This window comes from Parasteatoda tepidariorum, chromosome 8, assembly GCF_982258835.1.
Source record: "Parasteatoda tepidariorum strain Cologne lab strain chromosome 8, Ptep-v5.0, whole genome shotgun sequence".
NCBI classification, from domain to species: domain Eukaryota; kingdom Metazoa; phylum Arthropoda; class Arachnida; order Araneae; family Theridiidae; genus Parasteatoda; species Parasteatoda tepidariorum.
The window spans coordinates 42505113-42527224 of record NC_141762.1 but is presented as its reverse complement, the minus strand read 5'-3'; the positions used below and the strand labels follow the sequence as shown (position 1 = coordinate 42527224).

Below are 22112 nucleotides of genomic sequence, written 5' to 3'. Positions count from 1 at the left end.
CTCTGGTTAAGGTCAATATTACGATGTGTGGATGTATGAATGGGTTCGCCCTGTAAAACGGGTTGTGACGTGTGTGTCTTGTTGAAATCGTATTCTTGGTCATAGATGGCCCCACTGAAAAATAAGAAACACACTCTCTACCTTTAATTCTCTTGGTTTCCCAAGCAGGCTTGCTGACATTTAGCAAGTGGAAATGGAAACAACAACAGAGACATGATTTGCTCATACAGTTCTAAAACTAGGTTTTAAATCAAAAACTAAAAATTAAAATCCATTAAACTAGAATAAAAATCAAGATAACTAAGTTAAAATTTTGTTGCTAAGTTATTATTATAGTAGATAAGATAAAACAGAAGCTGCTTGGTTAAAATAAGTATTAAATGGGACCCCAAAATCTGATGTCTTTACAATATATTAGTCCGATAAATATAATGCACTCGTGAATATTGAATTATATAGGAATCTGTGTATTGATTTCCAATGAAATCGTATACTTTGAATTAGTTTTGATTCTTAGCTAATAATATGACAATAATTATTTTCCCCAATGATTTAAAAAATAAAACTCTCAGCAAGATAAAAATATATTCATTTTATTCTTCGTAAATGTTTTGCATCATTGAAACAGAACGTAGAAACTCAATTCTCAGGGGATAAGTCAAATTTAATATGATATATACTCAAATACGCTCTTCGGCAAACTGAAATTTTTATCTTTCAAGAAAAATGGAATACGGGATTTCAGACACTGACATCAAAAAGAGAATTTTCAGTTGAATAAAATATTTTGTACTGCAAGATGCCAACTAAACAATACATAAAAAGAGATCATATAATTTTTTTTGCTCAAAAAATACATACTGTATATACGTATTACCTGCATACATTAAAATTTGTAAATTCAACAATAGAAGTAAATTCAGCAATAGACTATATATCAAGAATTATCATTAAAATATACCCAAGTTTATTTTACATTAATTCTTATACCATTTAGGTACGAGTAAAATGTTTTTGCTTTATAATTATGTAAGTTAAATGCCAAAAAATACTTACCTTTTTACGCATTTGCGCAGCATACTTTAATGAAGGAAACAACGCAATTAATGCATGTTAAAGCAACGAAAGTGATCCTTTGTGATCTAATTGAAATCATTGTGAAACATAAAATTTCTATAAGGAATATTTTTATGAATTGAATATAGGGTTTGATGGCACAAGGTCTAAATAAGACATACCAATAGTGTTTCGAATTAAAATAAACAGGTTTGGAAAATTATAACATACTTTTTAGCTGTTAATGTAATGGCTGTATTACTAAAGAAATTTTTAAAAAAATGAAATTTTTCAATTGAGAATACATCTGAGTAGTGTAGGACGCATTTACGGTTTGTGAGAATAATATCGAGATTGGAAGAGTCATTTCTGTAAGTGTGCGTGACTAAAAAAAATTTATCAGGTAAAAATTTCATTAATACGAAAAGAAAGAATTTACTTTTGAAGTTAAAAGATTGATAATGTAATAAATGTAATTAAAAATATTCTCTCTAATAAATGACTTACCCGAAAATTGTTGCACTTTGTATGAGATACATAAAATCTTTGAGTTACTTATTGTAATTTAGATGTCATTGATTCAAAAGCCTAAATTAGCAATCGATTTCTGGCACTAAGTCAGTAATATTTATAAATAAATCACTTTTAATAAATCACTAAGTCACTTTTTTTAAAAATCATTTGATAGAAAATCCATTTTTTAAGATGATTGCTCGAAATTTTTTTTTCAAATGCTCTTGTTTAATAAATTTAAAAAAATCTTCAGTTTGAATTAGAAAATTACTGTAAAAATGTAACAAAAATTTACAAAATTAAATAAATTCTTTTTTCAAAAAATCATTTTTGTCAACCAAATACGTAGAAACTCTGTGGTAATAGATTTGAGGAATGAAACAATTAATATTTTTTACTGTACTTTAAAATAAGCTAAAAACATTTTTTTCCGTTAAATATTTCCTAGTTACGATTTTTTTTGTTAGTAAATGGATTGAAAAAAGCTTTTATTTCTAGTCTTCTTTTTTACATTTAACGATTTTCAAAAAAAGAAACGACAATTTGATGAATTATTTAAAGAAAAACGGTAAAAGAAAATAATATACGGTTTGATATGTTCTGCTGGAGCTTATATGTTCTGCTGGAGGAAACTGAAGCTTATTTTCATTAAGTTTTAAAGTTCGCTTCAAAGCTCATCATCAGAGGGCGCCACTAGCTGAGAAAAAGCGATAAAATGATTTTCAATACATGCCAGACCATTCCAACCAAAATATTTGCACCGGCGAAGCTAATTTTAAAACTCGATGGAAAACTTTTCTTACCAGAACATAGCAAATCATATATTTCTATCTCTTTTTAATTTCATAATTGCTTTCTTAAATCATCAGTGACTTGTAGAAAATATCTCTGTATTTTTATTATTGAATTTTCGAGAGAGAAAAATTTTCACTGTAAGATGTTTTCTACAACTAGCAAATAACTTTTTTTTTTTCAGTTGCAGTAGTGGTAGCCTTCTTCCTGTGTTGGGCTCCATTCCATGCTCAGAGACTAATGGCCATCTACGTTGTTGACCAAACACCAACTGTTATAACCATTTACACAGTTCTTACCCACATATCAGGAGTCACCTATTACGTCAGTGCGACCATCAATCCTATATTGTACAGTATCATGTCCAAGAAATTTCGCCACGCTTTTAAAAACACTCTTGCTCATTGCTGCAGAAGGAATTCAATGTATAACATGTCCTCTTCTCTAGGTTATCCATCCAATGTCTACAGATCGAATCACGGTACTCTGTCCAATAACAATTCGTTGCGAAAGAACAAACCACCAGTAAAGACATTCCCTTTGTTTAAAAATAATGACTGGAAAAGTTTAGCAGACAGCAATGGAGTACCAAATAATAACGAAATTAATATTCTTACAAGTGAGCAGTAAATGGACTTGTTTTTAAATAAATGTGATATATGTATTGTATTTAAATAAATTGTATTAAACAATTTCTACCGACATGTTTCGTTTATTTTTAAAATACGTATATTTGCTTTGGAGTTTTAAACAATAATTTAATTTTAAATCTGTAAATTGTTGGTGTTGTAGCAAAGCAATTGAATATAAAGGTCATAGGACAATAGGTTTTAAAACAGACCGAAAAGTCCGCGGTAGCCCAGTGTTCAGAGAAATGGATTCCGATCCTGAGACGCGCTGTTCGATTCTCGACTCCGCTAACACCCACCGAGTACCGTGCTTGTGGAATCGAAAGTCATGTGGTCGGTCACTGAGCTGTACCATTGGTTTAGGGATCTGAAGAAAATTTCTTTCCACTTCAGATCTATGTCTAAATTGAGAAAGAGGTCTCACGGGTAAGTGGTGCTGTCATCTATCCATGGGGTTCTAAACTAAGACGCACATTCACCCTTGGGGTGCTCTCGGTCAAACGAAAGGCGCACTTTGCTCACTTAATTCACAGAAGGTCAATAGCCGGAGTTCTTGGTCTGTACAAATGCCATTAGAAACAACAATGAAACGGATCATAAGATAAAATAAAAATTAAAAGATTAGTCATAAAATACGCACAACGATACACATCAAAACATGAACTTTCAAAAGTCAATAACAAACCAAAATTAAATTTTGGGGAAATACATTTTTGTTGAGATTGTCAAAAGATTTGAGCGAGGTGTGCAACCAAATAATACAAATTAGTTAGGAAAATGTCAATTGAACTAACATCTCATAAGTTTTCTACATTTGTAGATAGATGTATTCTGTATCAAATCGATAATGATCTTTATAATCAGGCAAGATTTTAGATATTAAAAACTATTTTATAGGGATTCCACGTTAGATAAAAATCCTAAGATTAAAGAGGAAGAATAATAGAAAAATAGAGAGTGCTACTGCATTTATTCTTTTAAGGAACATTGTAAAATTGAAAGAGTCAACCATTACAATATGCTTGATATTTTTGGAATCTCTCTCTGAACTATTGATTATTATTATAACATTTACATAAAATGTAAATATTGTGATACTGACATCACTGCCTAAAGTTTACTTTCATTAATGGTTACAAACAAATTGTTAATAGATGTTTCATGGTAAATAAGGAAACTAAAAGAAAATAGTTTTTAAATATGGTAAATCACATTATCGAATGATTTAAATGGATGATTTAAATCAAGATTTCAGTCAATTGAAATATTGAAGAAAATTCAAAAGATAAGAAGTCAAAAGAAAAAAAAAGGGTAATTAAAATATTAATTTGTTTTGTTTTTAAAAATTAAGCAAGTGGAAGACGAAAAAACAAACCTTTCTGAAGTAGTGGTTCTCAACTGGTGGTCCCCAAATCACTAATCTATCGTGAAAAAACTTCGAATAGCGTGCGAGGTACTAAATTAGTGCACAAGTTTAGTAAGCAATAGTTTAATGGTTTTTACTAAGTAATAAAAGATTCTTAAATGGATATATTTCATTTCATTAACAACACTAGCACTAAAGCAATCGGTATATATATACAAATGAAATAATTTATAGTATTGAATATCAAAATTGCACGATTTTAAAAAAGTACCCTAAAAAATTAGAATGTCTGTATTAAATCTCAATAAAAATTCATTCGTTTTGAAATAAAATTATCAAAGCTAAAAAAAAACAGCTAAAACTTTATGGTTCATATCTTTAGAAAATTGTCGGTGCTACACTAAAAAAAAAAAAACTTTTGAAAGTATTTAATTTTGCCAAACTTTTCCCAGAGATTAAACTAAACAGTTCTTTTTTCATTATTATTATTATTTTTTTAAAAAATTAGTCTTGACAGTTCACTGGCGTGAGATAATTCAGCTGATAATCATGAAAAAGAAGTCTTTTGGGATTTCGTTGATGTATATTTAAACAAAACGAAAAAATATATAAAGGTTACGAAAGGGAAATAAATAAATAAAAAGTTCCCTGGAAAAGAAAAAGACATAAATGTAAAAGAATTTGTAAGGAATATATTCTATGTAAACAGGAAATTTAAATTTTGTTCTGTTTTAAAACCTTTTCAAACTATTTTACATAATTCAGGTACGAAAGAGATAAGGCAAAACTAATGAATGAAACATTTCAAATATATATATATATTTTAACTATATATGCATATAAACTATTTTTTTAGTAATAAATAATGTCTTACGTGACATCAAAAATGTAAAAATAATTATATTATTTTTTTCTATTTTTTATTAGGTATTTGTTAAATCAAATCTATGGGATAAAAATTACAGTGATAAAGAAGGGCAAAAATGAGTTTTCTATTTAAATAATTCACGAACAAATAAATATTTAACTATTTTTTATTTAACTTAAGTTCCATAGCCAAATACATGTAAGTTTGTCAATAAAGCCTTTTTGTCTTAGTCATTTTCTTCACTACAAGCAGCGAAAGAAAATGAGGTCACGAGATGCAAGAAAATTCCTGTCATTAAAATAACAAAACTAGTTGTAATACTTGCATAATTGGAAAGGTAAAAATTACACAACTATCCTCGAATTATGTTTATGGTTAGTCAAAGTTTAAAAGACTACGTAAATCTGTTTTCATTTTATAAAAATACTGAAAGTCGGTAGATACTTTATTTACGTCGCACTAGAGCTGCACAATGGGCTACTGGCCTGGCAAACATCCCTGAGGATGATCCGAAGACATACCATTGCAATTTTGATCCTCTGCAGAGGAGATAGCTCCCATGCTTTGGTAGCCCGATGACCTGCGCGAAGTCAAGCACTTTACGGTAGAACAGTTTAAAGAAGACAGATGCCAAGCACCCTCGGTCCCTACGCAGGCTGATCAAAGTGGTCACCCACCCGCTTACTGACTGCAGCCAGTAATGCTTGACTTTGGTGATCTACTGGGAACCGTGTCTTTACGATCAGTTCACTATGGAACAAATAAATACGGAAAGTAGAAATATAGTGCACTATCAATAGCCTTGTTTCACTCACCATTTCAAATTTACTTGTATACAAGTGATCTTAGAGTTAGGTTTAAAATAATAACAAGGGGCAGAGAAACCAGTTCATTGTCACTACTAACCACTACGACTGCATCGAAGTAATTTTAGTTTTGATTGGTAGATTGATTGATGTAATTTGGCTATATTTTACTATTATTACTAGGGGGCAAAGCCCCCTGTTCGCTACCGCTCACCGACCCCAATGATTGCTTCACAATAATTGGTTTTTCTTGGCAGAAAACAGTTTTCCCACTAAAGTTAAAAATATTCACTTAACATGTATGTACTAAAAGGAATTCTGTTTACTTACGCTTTTGCGCCTCTACTTCCCACGTCTAAATATTACTATCTATTAGTATTATAAACATTTAGATCTCTTGGTGAACAGAAGTGATTGTTTTAATCATGAATTTTTTAAGTAACATTTATATTCTTAATACATTATATTGTACAAACAAATTTGATGAGTTCTCAACCATAATTTAAAATTTTCGCTAATAATAGCAGTACTGAAAAATAACTTTAATTTAGGGATACAAAAATATTTAAAGGAAAACAATACCTTTACGACTTTTGTTAATTTTATGCTGATGACAGCCTAAACAATAAGGAAATGAATGGGGGAAAACTGGATCCTACCACGTGATTTTCTGGCCAATAAAAATGAGCCGACAACAATGGAAAACTGCGACACCATCTTTAGAATTTTATATATAGTAAGATTTTAGTTCCAATTATTTAACGTAAAGTACACTAAAAAGTAAACAATTGTGAATAACTTTTGTTCTAATGATCGGGTTTTCACGAACTAAGTATCTTCATAATGCATTCAAAAGTTTGACCCAATACTGCAGTTTATTAATGCAAAGAATGCTTTAACAAACGAATTTAAACAAAATCGATCAAATAGTTCAGAAGAAATGACGAAATAAAGATTTAGAAACCAAACACGGCTTTTTTTTTACTTTTTTTTATTCAAACTATTCAGACGATTTCGTTTAAATTTCCAGTTTTGTCATTCAAAATTAGTTAGTTTAAAATGATGTAAAAATTTTAATACTTAACAGTTAAAACCTTTCGGCCACTGCCACTCCTGTTAAATTTTCACAAGCTTCATCCCTTGATAAAACGTCTTCTCGTTGGCTATATGGCATTGGAATTTTATAGTATAGTAAGATTCAAATTTTAAAAAAAAAAGAGAGAATGAAATATTTTCTACCGTCTTTTAAAAATATATATATCTACATAGTACTAATAATAAACTAAGACTTTGAAAACTATTTCAAAAGAAGTTTTTCAACCTGAAAATTACACGTCCCTTTGTTTAGTTCGTTGATTGCAGCATAACTTCGCATAAAGTCAGTTCTTTCTCATTTCTTTGAAATTTAGCTTACATTTTGAACTTTTTTCACTGAATGCTTATCATTAAGCTTCTTTCAAAACTACGACTCGTTTTAAGAAACTGAGAAAAAAAAGCTTTTTTTCATTTTCTTTCTTACTCATATACTTCAACGAGAATAAATATATTTCAAACTTCTGTAAAGAAAACAAGTCATAAGAATTAATTGGGTATTCACAACTTTGACCAAAAGCGTAGAACATTTGCTATGACATAAAAATAGAGAAAATATATACAGAGTTACAGATTTTTTATTTTCTTAGAAATAATAAAAGAAGTACAGAGGGGATTAAATGAGAAATTCGATGGTACACAATCTAAATCACTTACACTTATACCAAAAATGATGGAGAGCAGCGGCTTAACCAATGGATTAATCGAACGTCTAAAATATAAAGAAAAAATAGGGCATGTTGTTTACTTAAATATGTCACATGACGCGAGAATCTCAGCTTATTACATTCCCACCACAACGATTTTTCCTATAATAGGGGGCTCCACCGCCTGATTGCTGCTTTTGCAAATCTTTTGAGGCAACTTACTTTTAAGCAGTGTATACTAGAGCGAAATTTATTTTCAATAAGTTGCAAAAAGATTAAAGTAGATAGTTTCGATGACAAATACTGTCATATTTTTAGAGCGTTCGACTAATATTCGTTAAGAAAGGGCCGGGATAGCCTGGTCGGTAGGGCGCTGGGCCCATATCCAAGAGGTCGTGGGTTCGATCCTAGCCGGCCGAAGACTCCCCGTGTAGTAAATGGTGACTGATGCACGTTAAATCTGTCGAGTCTCAAAGTCCTCCATGTTCCCACAACAAATCAATACCTCTGGGGGTACTGATCCAGGAGTTTCCTTGTCTTCTGGATTGGTTCAAAATTACAAGGCCACGGAGTTGAACGTAAGTAGTCGTAAACCCATGAAATTGGGTCGGCTGTTCAACGACGGTTATAATATAAAATAAAATATTCGTTAAGAGTCACGATGGCTCAGTGGATAGAGCCCTCCAATGAGGTGACCCAGGTTCGAAACCCAGCGATGGCTGGTCGATAGCATCCGGTTTGCACCGATCAAAGTGCTGAAGTGAAATAACCTCAGTGGTAGGAGGACCATGGGTTAGAGTCCCTTTGACGTCAGGCTGACCATGGGAGGTTCTCGTGGTCTTCCTCTCCATGTAACGCAAATGCGGGTTAGCTGCATCAAAAAGTCCTCCACGACAGCAAATTTCTCCCAATATTCGATCTAGGAGTTCCCTGGTCTTCTGGATTTGGTTCGAAATTATATAGCTACGGAATCGAACATTAGTAGTCGTAACGCCAAAAATTGGGTCGACTATACAACGACTGTTATAAAATAAAAATATTCGTGTAAGGATTAAAATCTACATTACTACTTCACTGACCAACCCTCACGATTGCTATGTAATCATTTTTGTTTATTGGCTACATCAAGATTAAAAATTATTATTCTGAATCCCAATGAAAAATTAATCCCATTGTATTCTGAATCCCAATAATTAGTTATATAATTTTAATTATATTAACTTATTTGTTTTCGAATCAATTAAGATAAAATTCAAACCTTATGTTTGAATTTTATTTCAATTGAAAAGAAAAATTTTATCTCAATTCAAAATTTAAATATTTGCTCGATTAATAATGAAGTTACAACGATAAACATTTTTTTTTTAAATAAAAACTCTTTGGGTGTTTTTCAAAGAGAGATTATTTAGCAATAGTATTTTTCTAATAATGTTTTACAATTTTTTTGCTCATTATTTTAATAGCATAGATTGACCAGACATATATTGTTTTTGTATGATTTGTATAAAATTAACTCTGTTACCCTTCAAATATAATAAAACGGTTACTAAATACCTTTATCATAATTTAGTTAGTTATTTGCGAGTTTTTTGACGAAAGAATCAGTTATGGTTATATCGCACCTTCAACAGGGTTCATAAATATTGATTCTGTTGTGTGGCAAAAACAAAATTGATGAAAGTAAACCGATGTTCTTAATGCATGGAAAAAATATGACAGTCTGGATTATTTTCAATTAATGTAGACAGAAAATGGTGGATTAGAGATCCGTAGTGACTCAGTGGATAGAACGCTCGGCTCCCTATGAGGTGACCCAGGTTTGAAACCCAGCGGTTGCTGGTTCATACGAATTCTACTCCCGGCTAGTACCGATCACACTGCTGACATAAAATATCATCTGTGGTAGATAGGTCATGGGCTAGAATCCCTTCGCCATCGGACTAATCGTAAGAAGTTTTCCTCTCCATGTAATCTCAATCTTATATGGCTAGAATCCCTTCGCCATCGGACTAATCGTAAGAAGTTTTCCTCTCCGTGTAATCTCAATCTTATATGGCTAGAATCCCTTCGCCATCGGACTAATGGTAAGAAGTTTTCCTCTCCGTGTAATTCTAGTAAATATAAGATTGAGGATTAGTTCCCCCGAAAAGTTTTCCCGTAAGGCTTGACCAAATGATTGATCCAGGAGCCCCCTTCGGGGATCATATCAAAACTACAAGGCTACGATGTTGAAGATTGATAGTTGTAAACTCAGAAATAGGCCAGTTGTTCAACGCTGGTAATAAAATGGTGGAATAGAGCAACCAAAGTGGTGTTGTCAGTGCGTTTTAAATTAATTGCGATTGGTTAAAATACGTTTAACAATTAATGAATCCTGACAGTCTGAACACAGGTGCAGGTTCGTTAAATAAAAGATGCCAAGTAAAAGCTTACGATTATTACTTAAGTTTTTATAAGGCTCGATACTAGGTTTAATAGTGCAATTTATTGCTTGTTCATTTTCCTAATTATTTTCACAGTTTGAAAAGATATTTCAGTCGATGGCATTTTTAATATCTATCTAGGTATGAGGATTATTCGAAGTATTTTTAGTTGATTTTGCAACGATATCAACAGTTTCAATATCTAAAATGCTAGCTTAATCTGGAACCTACGAGAGAATCATTTTACAGCCTTCTTCGCGTAAATTGTCATATAAATTTATCATAAATATTGAATACTAAGTTAATACCCTGCAACATGTAAATATAGAATGTAATTTTAAACCAAAGTTCCACGACAATTAAACAATCTCTGAAGTTAATACATATGTCTTAAACTGAAAAGCAAAGTATTCAAAATTCAATTTTCTTTTTTTTTTCTTTTACAAAATCAAACCAAAAATTTAATTATTTTTCTTACAAATTATACCTTTTAAATCCTTTTTATAAGTGTGTTTTTAATGTATTTGAACCTATTATTTAAAGCTAAATGCTTAAAAACATAATCAAACTTTCATGCAGTCAGTTTTAAAATTCCTCAACAAACACAAGACATGTCAGATTAACTATAAAGGGAGAAAAATTCTTATTTCTTCTTATCATAATTCTTCAGGCTTGAGACTAACTTTCCTTCCTACTAGAGAAATTCAATTTAACTTCGATGTTTATTTAAATCGAATAATTAATTAAAACACTTAAGGAAATGACATTAATCGCAAGTTTAAACCTCGCTTTTTCGTTTCAAAACAAATATATTTTGAAATTGTTAAAAAGAATACTATTTATTTGCTCATCAAAATAATTAGCGAGTAAATATCAACATAAACTTTTTACAGCACAATTTAAATTTTTTTCATAAATAAACTCTTAACTTATAGATAATTTACTTTTTTTTAAATTTTAATGCTAAGAAGAAATTGTAGTTCTTCATGCAAAATAGAACAGCGTTAAACATTGAATAGCTTACAGCCAAATGATAAAATTTTTGCCAACAATCAATCTTAGTGCAGTCATTGTTTAAGGAGCCTACCTATTGTTTGAGGTAATTAATTAAAGTATACGATAATCTAAAGATTTTCAGGCCTGCACAGGTTCCATATTTAAGTATGAAAAATTAAGTGAACACAATTTCATTCTTTATTAATTAACTAATTAATATTTTTGAATACTTTTAGTTTAATTTGTTTCATTAAAATGCATTACATTGAATGAAGCTTGAAAAATTTAAATTTGAATTATGTAAGATTTTTTTTTAAATTTATTATAGTAATAGCTTTAAAGAGATTTTATGCATTCATACTGTCTTAAAATATAAAATTTGGATATTAGGTTCAATAAATCATGTTTCAATTTTCACTTTTAAAAAAGATTATTTTTAAAAAAAGATTTTTGTAATTAGTAAATGATTAAAATAATTTTAAATAAAGAAAGTATCGTAGCTAAAAATGTTTCGCAATCTCTAGCGATTAGCTTAGTTTATAAGTTACTTTTTTTTACTGTATCATTTAAATCACATGCATAAAACTCATTCATTTTCTCTTATCCTTATTTTCCTTTTTTGGAGAAGGGCATATACAGAGGGCAGAAAAAAAAGCCATGAATAACGTTTGATTTAATCATTGGATATTCACGAACGCTCAGTCTTAATGATTCGAAAGCCTAATATAAGCTGATTAATAAGTTCAGGCAATATATTGAATCACGATATCAGGCACAAAAAAGTTCTTTTTCAGAATCGGCATATTTTTTCTTTCGGTGAATTTGAATTCTTGACCCTTAAAATATAGGAGTGGGGAGCCGCAATCTGGTAAATATGGTTCCAAAGGTTTGGTCAAGAGTGCCGTCGAAAGCTTGGACACTTTAATGTTAATTTTACTTTTTACATACTTAGCCGCGGTTCCGGAACTGAAAAAGGAAATCAAAAAAATTTTTATACATGATTATAAAATGTGCTTATGCAAAGATAATCCTTTGCAAAAAAAGCAACAAAAATAGCTTATGTAAGTTAAATCTCATGCAAATAAATGTTTTTTTTTATATAATTTTTTATTATTTAATTTCCAATAATTAAAAAAATTTGAATTGGTAAACATTTTTGCAAAATTTGGATTGGCAAATAACTGACAAAATACAAAATTTTAAATGAACCTATCAACTGGTTTTTGAGAAATAATAATTTTAAAAAACACCAACTTCTGATAGAAATACACAAAAATCGATGTAAACATTAAGGGATCCAATTCTTCTAATATTCTCCGATTAAGCTAATGGAACCATATTTTCTAGTTTTTTGGCTAAAATTCCCTATATTTCGTCGTAAATTTATGTAAAAAATTAATTTTTCTTAAAAAATTAATTAGTTTAATTTCGAAAATTAATTAATTTTCGTCGTAATTATGTAAAAAATTACGCTTGTGTGTCTGATTCCGTGACATAAAAATCATAGGTACAAATTAGTTAGCATATTTAAAACTAGGTTTGTGAACCATTATAATAGACTCACAGTACGTTTCAACATCAAACATTAGATTATATTATTCAGAATGTTCACTTTTTTTACCTTTGGGTGATGCCAAAAATTACGTTTCAGAACTAGGTGCATTCAAAACCTTAAAACTGCATTTTTTGTTCTTAAAAAATTCTTCTGTAATATTTGAATTCCTTTATAATACTTTCACGAATAATTTTAATCTTACATTATCCATAAATCAAAACAACTTAAAATATTCTTATAACCGTGATAAGAATATATCCTTTGAATTTGTTAACAGTCACGCTCACACGCTATCTCAGTTCTCCTAGGGACCATATTAAAAAGGGCTCCTGCAACATTTTAATTAATCTAAGCCTAACTAATGATACTTTCAATGCCTATAAGTTGCACTCCATACTTTCCATAATTTCAGGCAGGTTCAACCTCTTCTTAAGATTATAAATTGTTTTCTTACTACACTTATATAAACATTAAAATAAAAAGATCAAAAAATAGAAAATCAAAGCTAAAGAATTACCTTGAACATTTTACTGCGTTTTTTGATTTATTTTCATGGCCTGTCTCAAATTAAGGTTTAGTCCATTAGCATTTCGACTGTTCCAAAAATACAATAATAAAAAGAATTAAATTTCTTACATTAGTTGCTCACTATTTGAAGTATTATATTTAGGTAGAATTTGTAATTTGATGGCGGAAAAAAACGTATTTATTACAATTTCCATACAGTTTTAATCTATTAGGTTGAATTTTGAAAGATTTTTAATTTAATTAAATATTGAGTCATGTGAAATTATATTTCAGTTAATTAGTCAGTTAGTTTAAGAATCACATTGGCGCAAAAGCCATGCTTGGCCATACCATACCAACAATTTCGTTTATATATATATATAAACGAAATTGTCGATTAGTCTGCTATAAGTTAAAGCTAAATTGATTTGCAAAAACCAATGTCCTTAGATAACTAAAAATGTTATTGTGTGGTTTATCCCGAACAAATAAAGTCAATATTGGATTAAAACTACTAAAATGACGTTGTCTCTGGTCTTTAAATTTGTTACACTTGGTTAAATTATGTTTCACACTGAGCAGTTCCCTACAATGAGAACATTCAGGTGCAAGTTCGTTTGATAAAATATGTTTATGGGTAATTCGAGTGTGACCAATGCTCAATCGATTTAATATTACTTCCAGCTTATATTAGACCTTTTTTTTCTTTAGACTTTCTATTTAAAAAAAATTTTCCATTCTATTTCAGTGTGACTAAATGCACTATTTTGCACACTATTTACTCAACATGTGAGTTTAAAGAAAAATGTTTATAAAAGAGTTTGAGCATTTTTAATATTAAGCCATTTCAAAATTTGGCAGAACTGTACTACGTAGTATTATCCTCGAAAATCGATAAATTTTTTATAAAGACATACTTATGACATAAAACTTAAGACATACTTAGACGGGAAAACTTATGACATAACCTTGAAGTTTCTGAGAAAGCGAGGCATATCTCCTACTGATGAATTTTGCCATTATGAATTGTTTTCAATTATATCTTTGGAGAAAACGGCAGAAAAATATTTCCAAGAAATTGATTTAAAATAAACACAATATTACTGAACGCAAAATTCGACGAATATTTTTCTGAGTGTTGAGTTCAAAAATATTCAAATAAGAAAAATACAGCGCATTTTGATTTCATGCACATTTAAATATACCAGTAGATGCCTCGAAAACTAGAAAATATAGTAGAATTACAATAGAAAATAAAGGGCTATCTTTCTGCTTCAGAAAAAAACTATTTATTATCACCAAAATTTCTAAACTAGATACAAAGTTTGCCAATAGATAAGACTGCTAACTGAAAAGTTAAAATCATAAAAGTTTTTAAAATGACTACCATTATTAGCAACAAAGTAGTTTGAGTTAAAAAATAACAAACGCCCGAGAAAATGTTTCAGTTTGAATAAAAAGCAATGTTTACTACAGTTTTTAAAGTCAGCAGTAGCACCTAATCTTACAATTTGTTGAGAATATTTCTCGTTTCTTAAGGGTAAAGCAGCAAAGAACACAATTTTATCTCCACTTGTTTTTCTTTATCGATATTTTAAATCAATATCGATTTTTGGAACACCAGTAAATAAGGCTTCTCAAATTTTTAAAACACTCCTTCGCAATATTTTTCATACTTTCGGTAACTTTCGTTAATTTTTCTGGAGCGATTTAGGATTTCAAAATTGGAATTTAGCGGTTTTATTTCATGCAGTTTATTATTTATTTCTGTGTTCCATTCAGTATGCCAATTAGTATTTAAAGCATTTATTATTTCGGTTTAAACAGCATGTCTTTGAACTCGCCTGTTAGATAGATTGTCTGAGGATTTTGCTGAAGAATCAGCTAATTCAACAAATTTGCGAACGAAAGAGTAATAATCTAATTTACATTATAAGGTTTCAGTAATATTTATAAATGATCTAGTTTTATTTCAAAATTAAACTAATCATAGAAGTTGTCTTGATTGAATAGTAATAAACAAAAGCAAAATATTACTGCTAATCATATGACAAACTTCATTTCACAGAATGTATGATCTACAGATTTAGATAAATATGTTAGGAAAATAAAATAGAACGCAGTAAAGCTTCTGTGGAAAGCTCAAATAAATTTCATTATATGTATGCCGAATATTTGATATCAATGGGAAACAACTGATTAAATATCACGCACCAAAGTGAATGTCAAATATAATGTACACAATAGCTTTATTGGATATATTTGAAATTTTCAATCTAAAACTCCCATTCCTGAATTATTCACAACAATGGTTACAGGAATAATAAGGATTGTTAGTCATATTAAATACCATTCAAACTGAATAGAACTTATTTTGAGTAGCGTTTAATGACACAAAAACCCTCCTAGGTTATATTTCATGAAACAACGTAAACAACAGTGCATAACTCTAGACAAAATTATCAAATGGTATTTTAAGCATAATCTGACGAAAATATAAAGATTAAATGGCACACCTCGAGGTTTTGCGAGACACGTGTTATTCTTAGGAAATTTCATTCTCCATCAAACATTGGATTATACGTCGGAGATAGATTGGATTGAATTTATAGTTTAATCTAACATAGCCGCTAAAATTATGACGCAGCTATATTCTGTGCCAAAATCATTAAATTTTTTATATATATATATATATATATATATATATATATATATATATATATATATATATATATATATATATATATATATATATATATATATATATATATATATACTCATGGATAAAAAAATTATCACACCAAAATGAAACGAAATCATCAAAGAAATTAATGAAAATCAAAGAAAAACGATAATCTTTGATTTTCTAATCATTTACTTACATCAAAATAGTCATTACGCATGTAAAATTTTGTGTCATTTTGACGCTAATTTTTGTGTCCATGAGTGTATATATAATTTAATGATTTTGATTAAAGATAATTGAATTTTTATGTCTATGAAATCTAATTCAGAGAAAAACCGATTATGTAGAAACTGAGCGATTGTGTCGTACAATCGAAAAAGGAAGGGTTTTTCCTTTGCATGGCCCATCCTCACTGTGTAATGATTTTCGGGGAGAATCTATTTTTCACGTTATTGATTTGTCAAAACTTATTAATCCTAAAAATGCAGCAGGTGGCGATTTCCTCATTCTTTTTGAGAAAAAGGGACATAAACCTTTCTTTCTCCTCGGTCTTCGTATGTCATATATAAACAGTGAATATTATCACTCATTTTTTTTCTCACAAAAATGACCACAGTTAAAAATGGTGAAATAATCACTTCAAAGTAGGAATAAATATTATATTCCTGCCCTTTTTAATAACTTACGTTTGATAAATTCTGTATTCTTAATTTAACTTTTACGTATTTAAAAATAGGTTAGTTTTTCAATATACATTTTTTAAATATTTCATGCAGTAATTAGTTATTAGAATTTGCTGTATAAATTTATATTAGCTTTATTTTTTAGGCTGTTTTATCTGTCAATTTGGGTTTCTAGCTCAGGATCCAAGAGTCTCAAACCAGCATTTTAAAAGGTAATTTATACCGCTATGCTGGGCCAATTTGAAATAATTTAGTGGCGCAATTAGTTAGTACAGCAAGAGTTAATTCTTGACTACATCCCAACTACAACTACTGTGAACCATACGAAATTAGTACCAAACAGCTTCTTTTTTTTCCATCTACAATAAATAAAACAAAATATAATAAGAAATTACTAATTCAAACCTTTCAGTTCTTATCATATTCTTCCGAATAAAATATAACAACTAAAAATCAAGGTTAACTAAACTGAAAATAAAAAACGTAAAATGAACAGGTTAAAAAATCGAGCGCTTCTTTACAAATATATTTTCTGTTTACTGTAGATTGCGATTTTTTACGACTAAAACGTTGAACGAAACTCCATATTAATATCTCACCATTTACTTACTCTTACTAAAAAACACTTTTTTATACCCTAGGCAACATATAAAATCAGTTTTAATAATTATTATAACAAAAAAATATCGCAGTTATAAATGGAAAAAAAATCAAATATTAAATGCAGCAGAACACAAAAATAAAGATCAGTTCGAAAACTTTATAAAATACCTAATGAATAGAACGTTAGAGTATGAATAAACATCATCAAAAACCAATTCAAACATATATACTTCGAATACATACAATTAGTCCTTAAACTAACAATATTTCTTAAAGTAACGCCTAAAAAATTTTTATTCTAATTTATTCTAATAAAAAAATTGCAATTTTTAAGAATTTTCAGTTTAAAAACAATTGCTGCATTTCTTTTAATTTATAAAAAGGTTAATTTAAATATAATAAATATTTGACTTTGAAAATAAACTGCTTTAATCATTAAATAGTTTGATTTTATGAGTGCAAAATCTAGTTTATAAACAGAATCTTCTATGCTCGATAAATGCCTTGATGAGAAGAATTCAAAAAGAAAAAAGAACTTTTCTCAACCAAAAAGGAAAACCTCAAAAGCAACGCATTTTCAATGTTGTTAAGATAAATAGTAATGTATTTAATATTATAATATAGAGAGCATATTAGGTTCTGTATAAAACTAGCGATATTATACAGAAGTTAATTATTAGTACTTATTTACTAAGAGTACAAATTACATTTGAAATGTTCTACATCCTCAAAACATTGGCTAATGATCAATAGTGGATTTTAAATGAAGATTATAGAACCATGTTTAAAACATAATTCGGGCAATTAAATAGTGCAGTTATTGCAACCAAATCTATCGCGTTAATTAAGTCATGTCTATGAGTCAATTATGTTGCAGAGCTTTAGCTTCCAAATGCGCGAAGTAAAGGTTGCAAAATGAGAGAATCGGCTACCACATTTGGCTACGTTTTCCGCTAACTCCGCTTTCTTAAGCGTCGTTTCAGGCTTTTCAATTGCAAATTTTTTACTGTTATTTTAACTTTTTTCTTAGTTATACAATTCTAAAGGGGAATAGTTAATTAAAATTAGGAACACAATAAATGGTATAGGTCGAAAAACCCTTTGATTCTATCGTAGCAGTATTTAGCTGTTAGGTTTAATTTTTTTCCAGCAAAGAGACATAAATAATCGCCAAAGTTGTTCAAATTATTTAAAGCTGGTTCAGTTCTTTAAATGTTAAAAAAAAGTGTTTTTTCCTTAGTTCGTTTGCAAAAATAAATAAATAAAAGTCTTAAAAAGAAAAAAAATTATTGATTTTTTTGGTTTAAAATAGTAAATAGCCAAGTAAAGCTATCTTAATTTATAAAATCCAATTATTTTACAATGTATATTGTTATTTAACAATATCTTTTTATGTATTCGATAATTAAAAAAATAAGACATATATTTGAGAGAAAAATGAATACATTTCTTAAAATTATGAGATTCTGCGTACGAGCCTGTGTACGAAAAAATGTTAGTTACTTTTCCTTTCGGTAAGTTTTTTTTCTCAATCAATAAAAGAATGTCAATCGTATATCTAACTCTCTAACTGCGTTAGATATAGGAATTCTACCATAACAAGCTCATTCGAGAAAATTTCTATGGCACACTTTTCGTATTTTTTTATCCGTTACTCATTATGTACTGAATTCAGCTATTTCTAATTATTTTGAGCTTAACTTTAACTAAACTTCTAACTTAAGCAAATCGTGTAAACATATACTTGGAACAGATTGTTCGAATCTACTTAATCTGTTTTATGTTATGAGACGAACAAAGCTATAGCACGCCTAATAATGGGTCAATATTATGTTTCAGGAGAAACATGGAAGGTTTATTACGCTTTTTATAAAAACAACACTATTTTCATCTCTATATTAAAAAATTGTTAACCCTCAATATTTTAGGAAGCTCATCAATTGACCTGAAAATCATAGAAGAATGTGCTCACGTCAAAATAAATTTTGGCTAATAAGGTATATGTCTAGCTTGAGCCTCAAGCCTGATTGGCTGCAGAAGCCTGACGTTTGGTTGTGTTACGATTCAAATATTTCGGGCATTTTGCATATTAATTGACTTCATACTTCGTGCACAGGCCGGGATAGTCTGCTTGGTGGGGCACTGGGCCCATGTCCAAGAGTTCGTGGCTTCGATCTCTGCCGGCCGTAGTAAATGGTGACTGATGCACGTTAAATCTGTCGCGAAGTCCTCCATGTTCCCATACCACATCAATACCTATGGGGGTACTGATCCAGGAGTTTCCTTGTTGCAAGGCTACGGAGTTGAACATTGGTAGTCGTAAACCCAAAATTGGGTCTGCTGTTTAACGACGAACAAAAATTAAAAAAAATACTTCATGTACGAAACAGAACCCTGAAATACCCATACAGTTACGTGAATAGGGGAAAATTTTCGGTCCAGTACCGTTCGAAGCAGTGATGAAAAATTATTCCATTTTAGATTATTGAAATTAAAAGATTTATTTGTCCATTTTTTATGGCTTTGCTTTACTATGATTGGCTCGTAAGTACTAATACTCTTCTTTTAAAAGAAATATTACTAATTTGATGATTAAAAAAAATATTTCCTTTATTCAGTTAATCATTTTTTTATTAAACACAAATTTCACTTTAGCGAGCTTATTTGGTGATCATTGATAATCGAATCATATTATTATAGCAATACTCATTAAGTTATATGAGGAGAAAGGTTCTGTAAGTAATACCGAGCAATAGTACTAAACCTTGAGAAACATCAGCGTAGAGAATATCGGACAAATGTAAACCTTACAATGCCTTTCACATCCCTACCTTATTATACTAGTTAATCCAATTATTATTAATAATAAACGGAAATTATTAAAAATCTCATTATTAATAACCCGTATTCCATGCACTGATGTTTTCCAATCACCAATTGGCATCATCACCAATACATTGGCTAAATTACATCAAAAACCTAAAAAATCGCAAAGCATCAGGTCATGACACCATTACAAATAAATCAAATTCTCAAGACCCTCCTCAAAGTCAGGAATGCAAGATACCGCAGATATTTTAAATTCTTGCATTTCGAACTCCAATTTCAAAGCACACTGGAAAAATATCAGATAAAACACTGTTGCCCAAACTCACTAAGACCTCTTCTGATCCAAACAATTTCAAATCAATCAGCCTGCTTTCACCCCGATCAAAAATGTCAGAGAAGATTATACAAAAAAAGGTTTGAAACTCAACTTCACAATCTATTCATCAAACATTACGGTTTCAAGCAAAATCAGTCAACCACGAAACAGCTTCTAAAAATTTTTCATTGAATTCATCAGCAAATAAGATTACAAAAATTAAACAACTGCGACTTTTAACATGGCTAAAATGCTCGATCGGGTGGCTTATCACCAAAGTCTAGAACATGGGTACTTCCCACGACCGAATACACCTTCTAAATCCATACCTAATGGAAAGGAAATATAGGATCAAAATAAATAATTCCTACTCCAATTATAAAAATATCAAAGCGCGAGTACCGCGAGAAATTATACTCGGACCATTGCTATCCATATTAAACACAGCAGACTTTACTACCAATCAGGAAAATACCAACGAGCCTACAGTCCTTTCTATACGGACGACACCACAATACCAAGTCCATATACCAAGTAAAAGCGTAAAAGAAAATAAATCCTGCAAGTCAACATCAATAAGATGAAGGTATGGTGCACGAAAAGGAAAACAACGTTCCATCCATAGAAGAATCAGCTATTATTTAATCTTTTACCCTAAGATGAAGGAAAAAACTATCCCCAATGCCAATGTATTGGTGTTGCTATTCAGCTATATCGATCATATCTATTCGATCAAACCATCGATCTTGGTGTCAAAATAACCAACAAGTTATGCTGTTACAAACATTTTGCTAATATTATCGCGAAGGCTAAAGGAGCATATTTTTCATTAAATGCAATCCTAATTTCAAATTCACGACTTGCGCCTGCCCAATCCTGCTGCTCTTAACGACATGCTGAAGGAAAAACTAGACACAGTTGAAGCCACTATACTATGAAGAATAGTAAGTGAACCCTTCACTGCTTTCATTTTGCGTACCTGCAAAGCTACAGTTATAGATTTTCTCACCCTTGTTTTTTTTTTTTTTTAAATGAATGAGGTGAATTTCTAAAGGTCGCAACAACCCAGTAGCCCAGTTTTCCGTGCTCATATATGATAAAAATAAATAAATAAAAGTAAGATTTGAATGAAGGGCTTTGAAATCAATTTTCATTTATACACTTTTTTTGTGATGCAATGCTATATGAACAATACAAAGATCACAGCTATCATACTTCATATAGTCTAATTAATACAATCTAAATTATAATTCATGACTCCTACACACTGTACTTAACTGTTAAACTGAACTTACTGTTACAATCATAACCGCTAGCGCTACCGACTCTCCCCTATATATATATATATATATATATATATATATATATATATATATATATATATATATATATATATATATATATATATATATATATATATATATATATATATATAATATATTATATATATATATAATATATATATATATATATATATATATATATAATATATATATATGTATATATATATATATAATATATATTATATATATATATATATATATATATATATATATATATATATATATATATGTATGTATATATATATATATATATATATATATATATATATATATATATATATATATATATATATATATATATATATATATATATATATATATATATATATATATATATATATATATATATATATATATATATATATATATATATATATATATATATATATATATATAATAAAT

The 22112-nt window shown here is 29.5% G+C and overlaps 1 protein-coding gene across 1 annotated transcript in view; it reads left to right on the top strand.

The window, feature by feature from the left end:
- The window catches only part of LOC107456758 (pyrokinin-1 receptor), a 60465-nt gene extending 57402 nt beyond the window's left edge, over window positions 1-3063 (top strand). The window contains exon 2 of the mRNA XM_016074707.5: window positions 2546-3063. Coding sequence (XP_015930193.1) covers window positions 2546-2991 — 446 coding nt within the window. The 3' untranslated portion in view covers window positions 2992-3063. The remainder of the gene's footprint in view (window positions 1-2545) is intronic.
- The last annotated feature ends 19049 nt before the right edge of the window (window positions 3064-22112 follow it).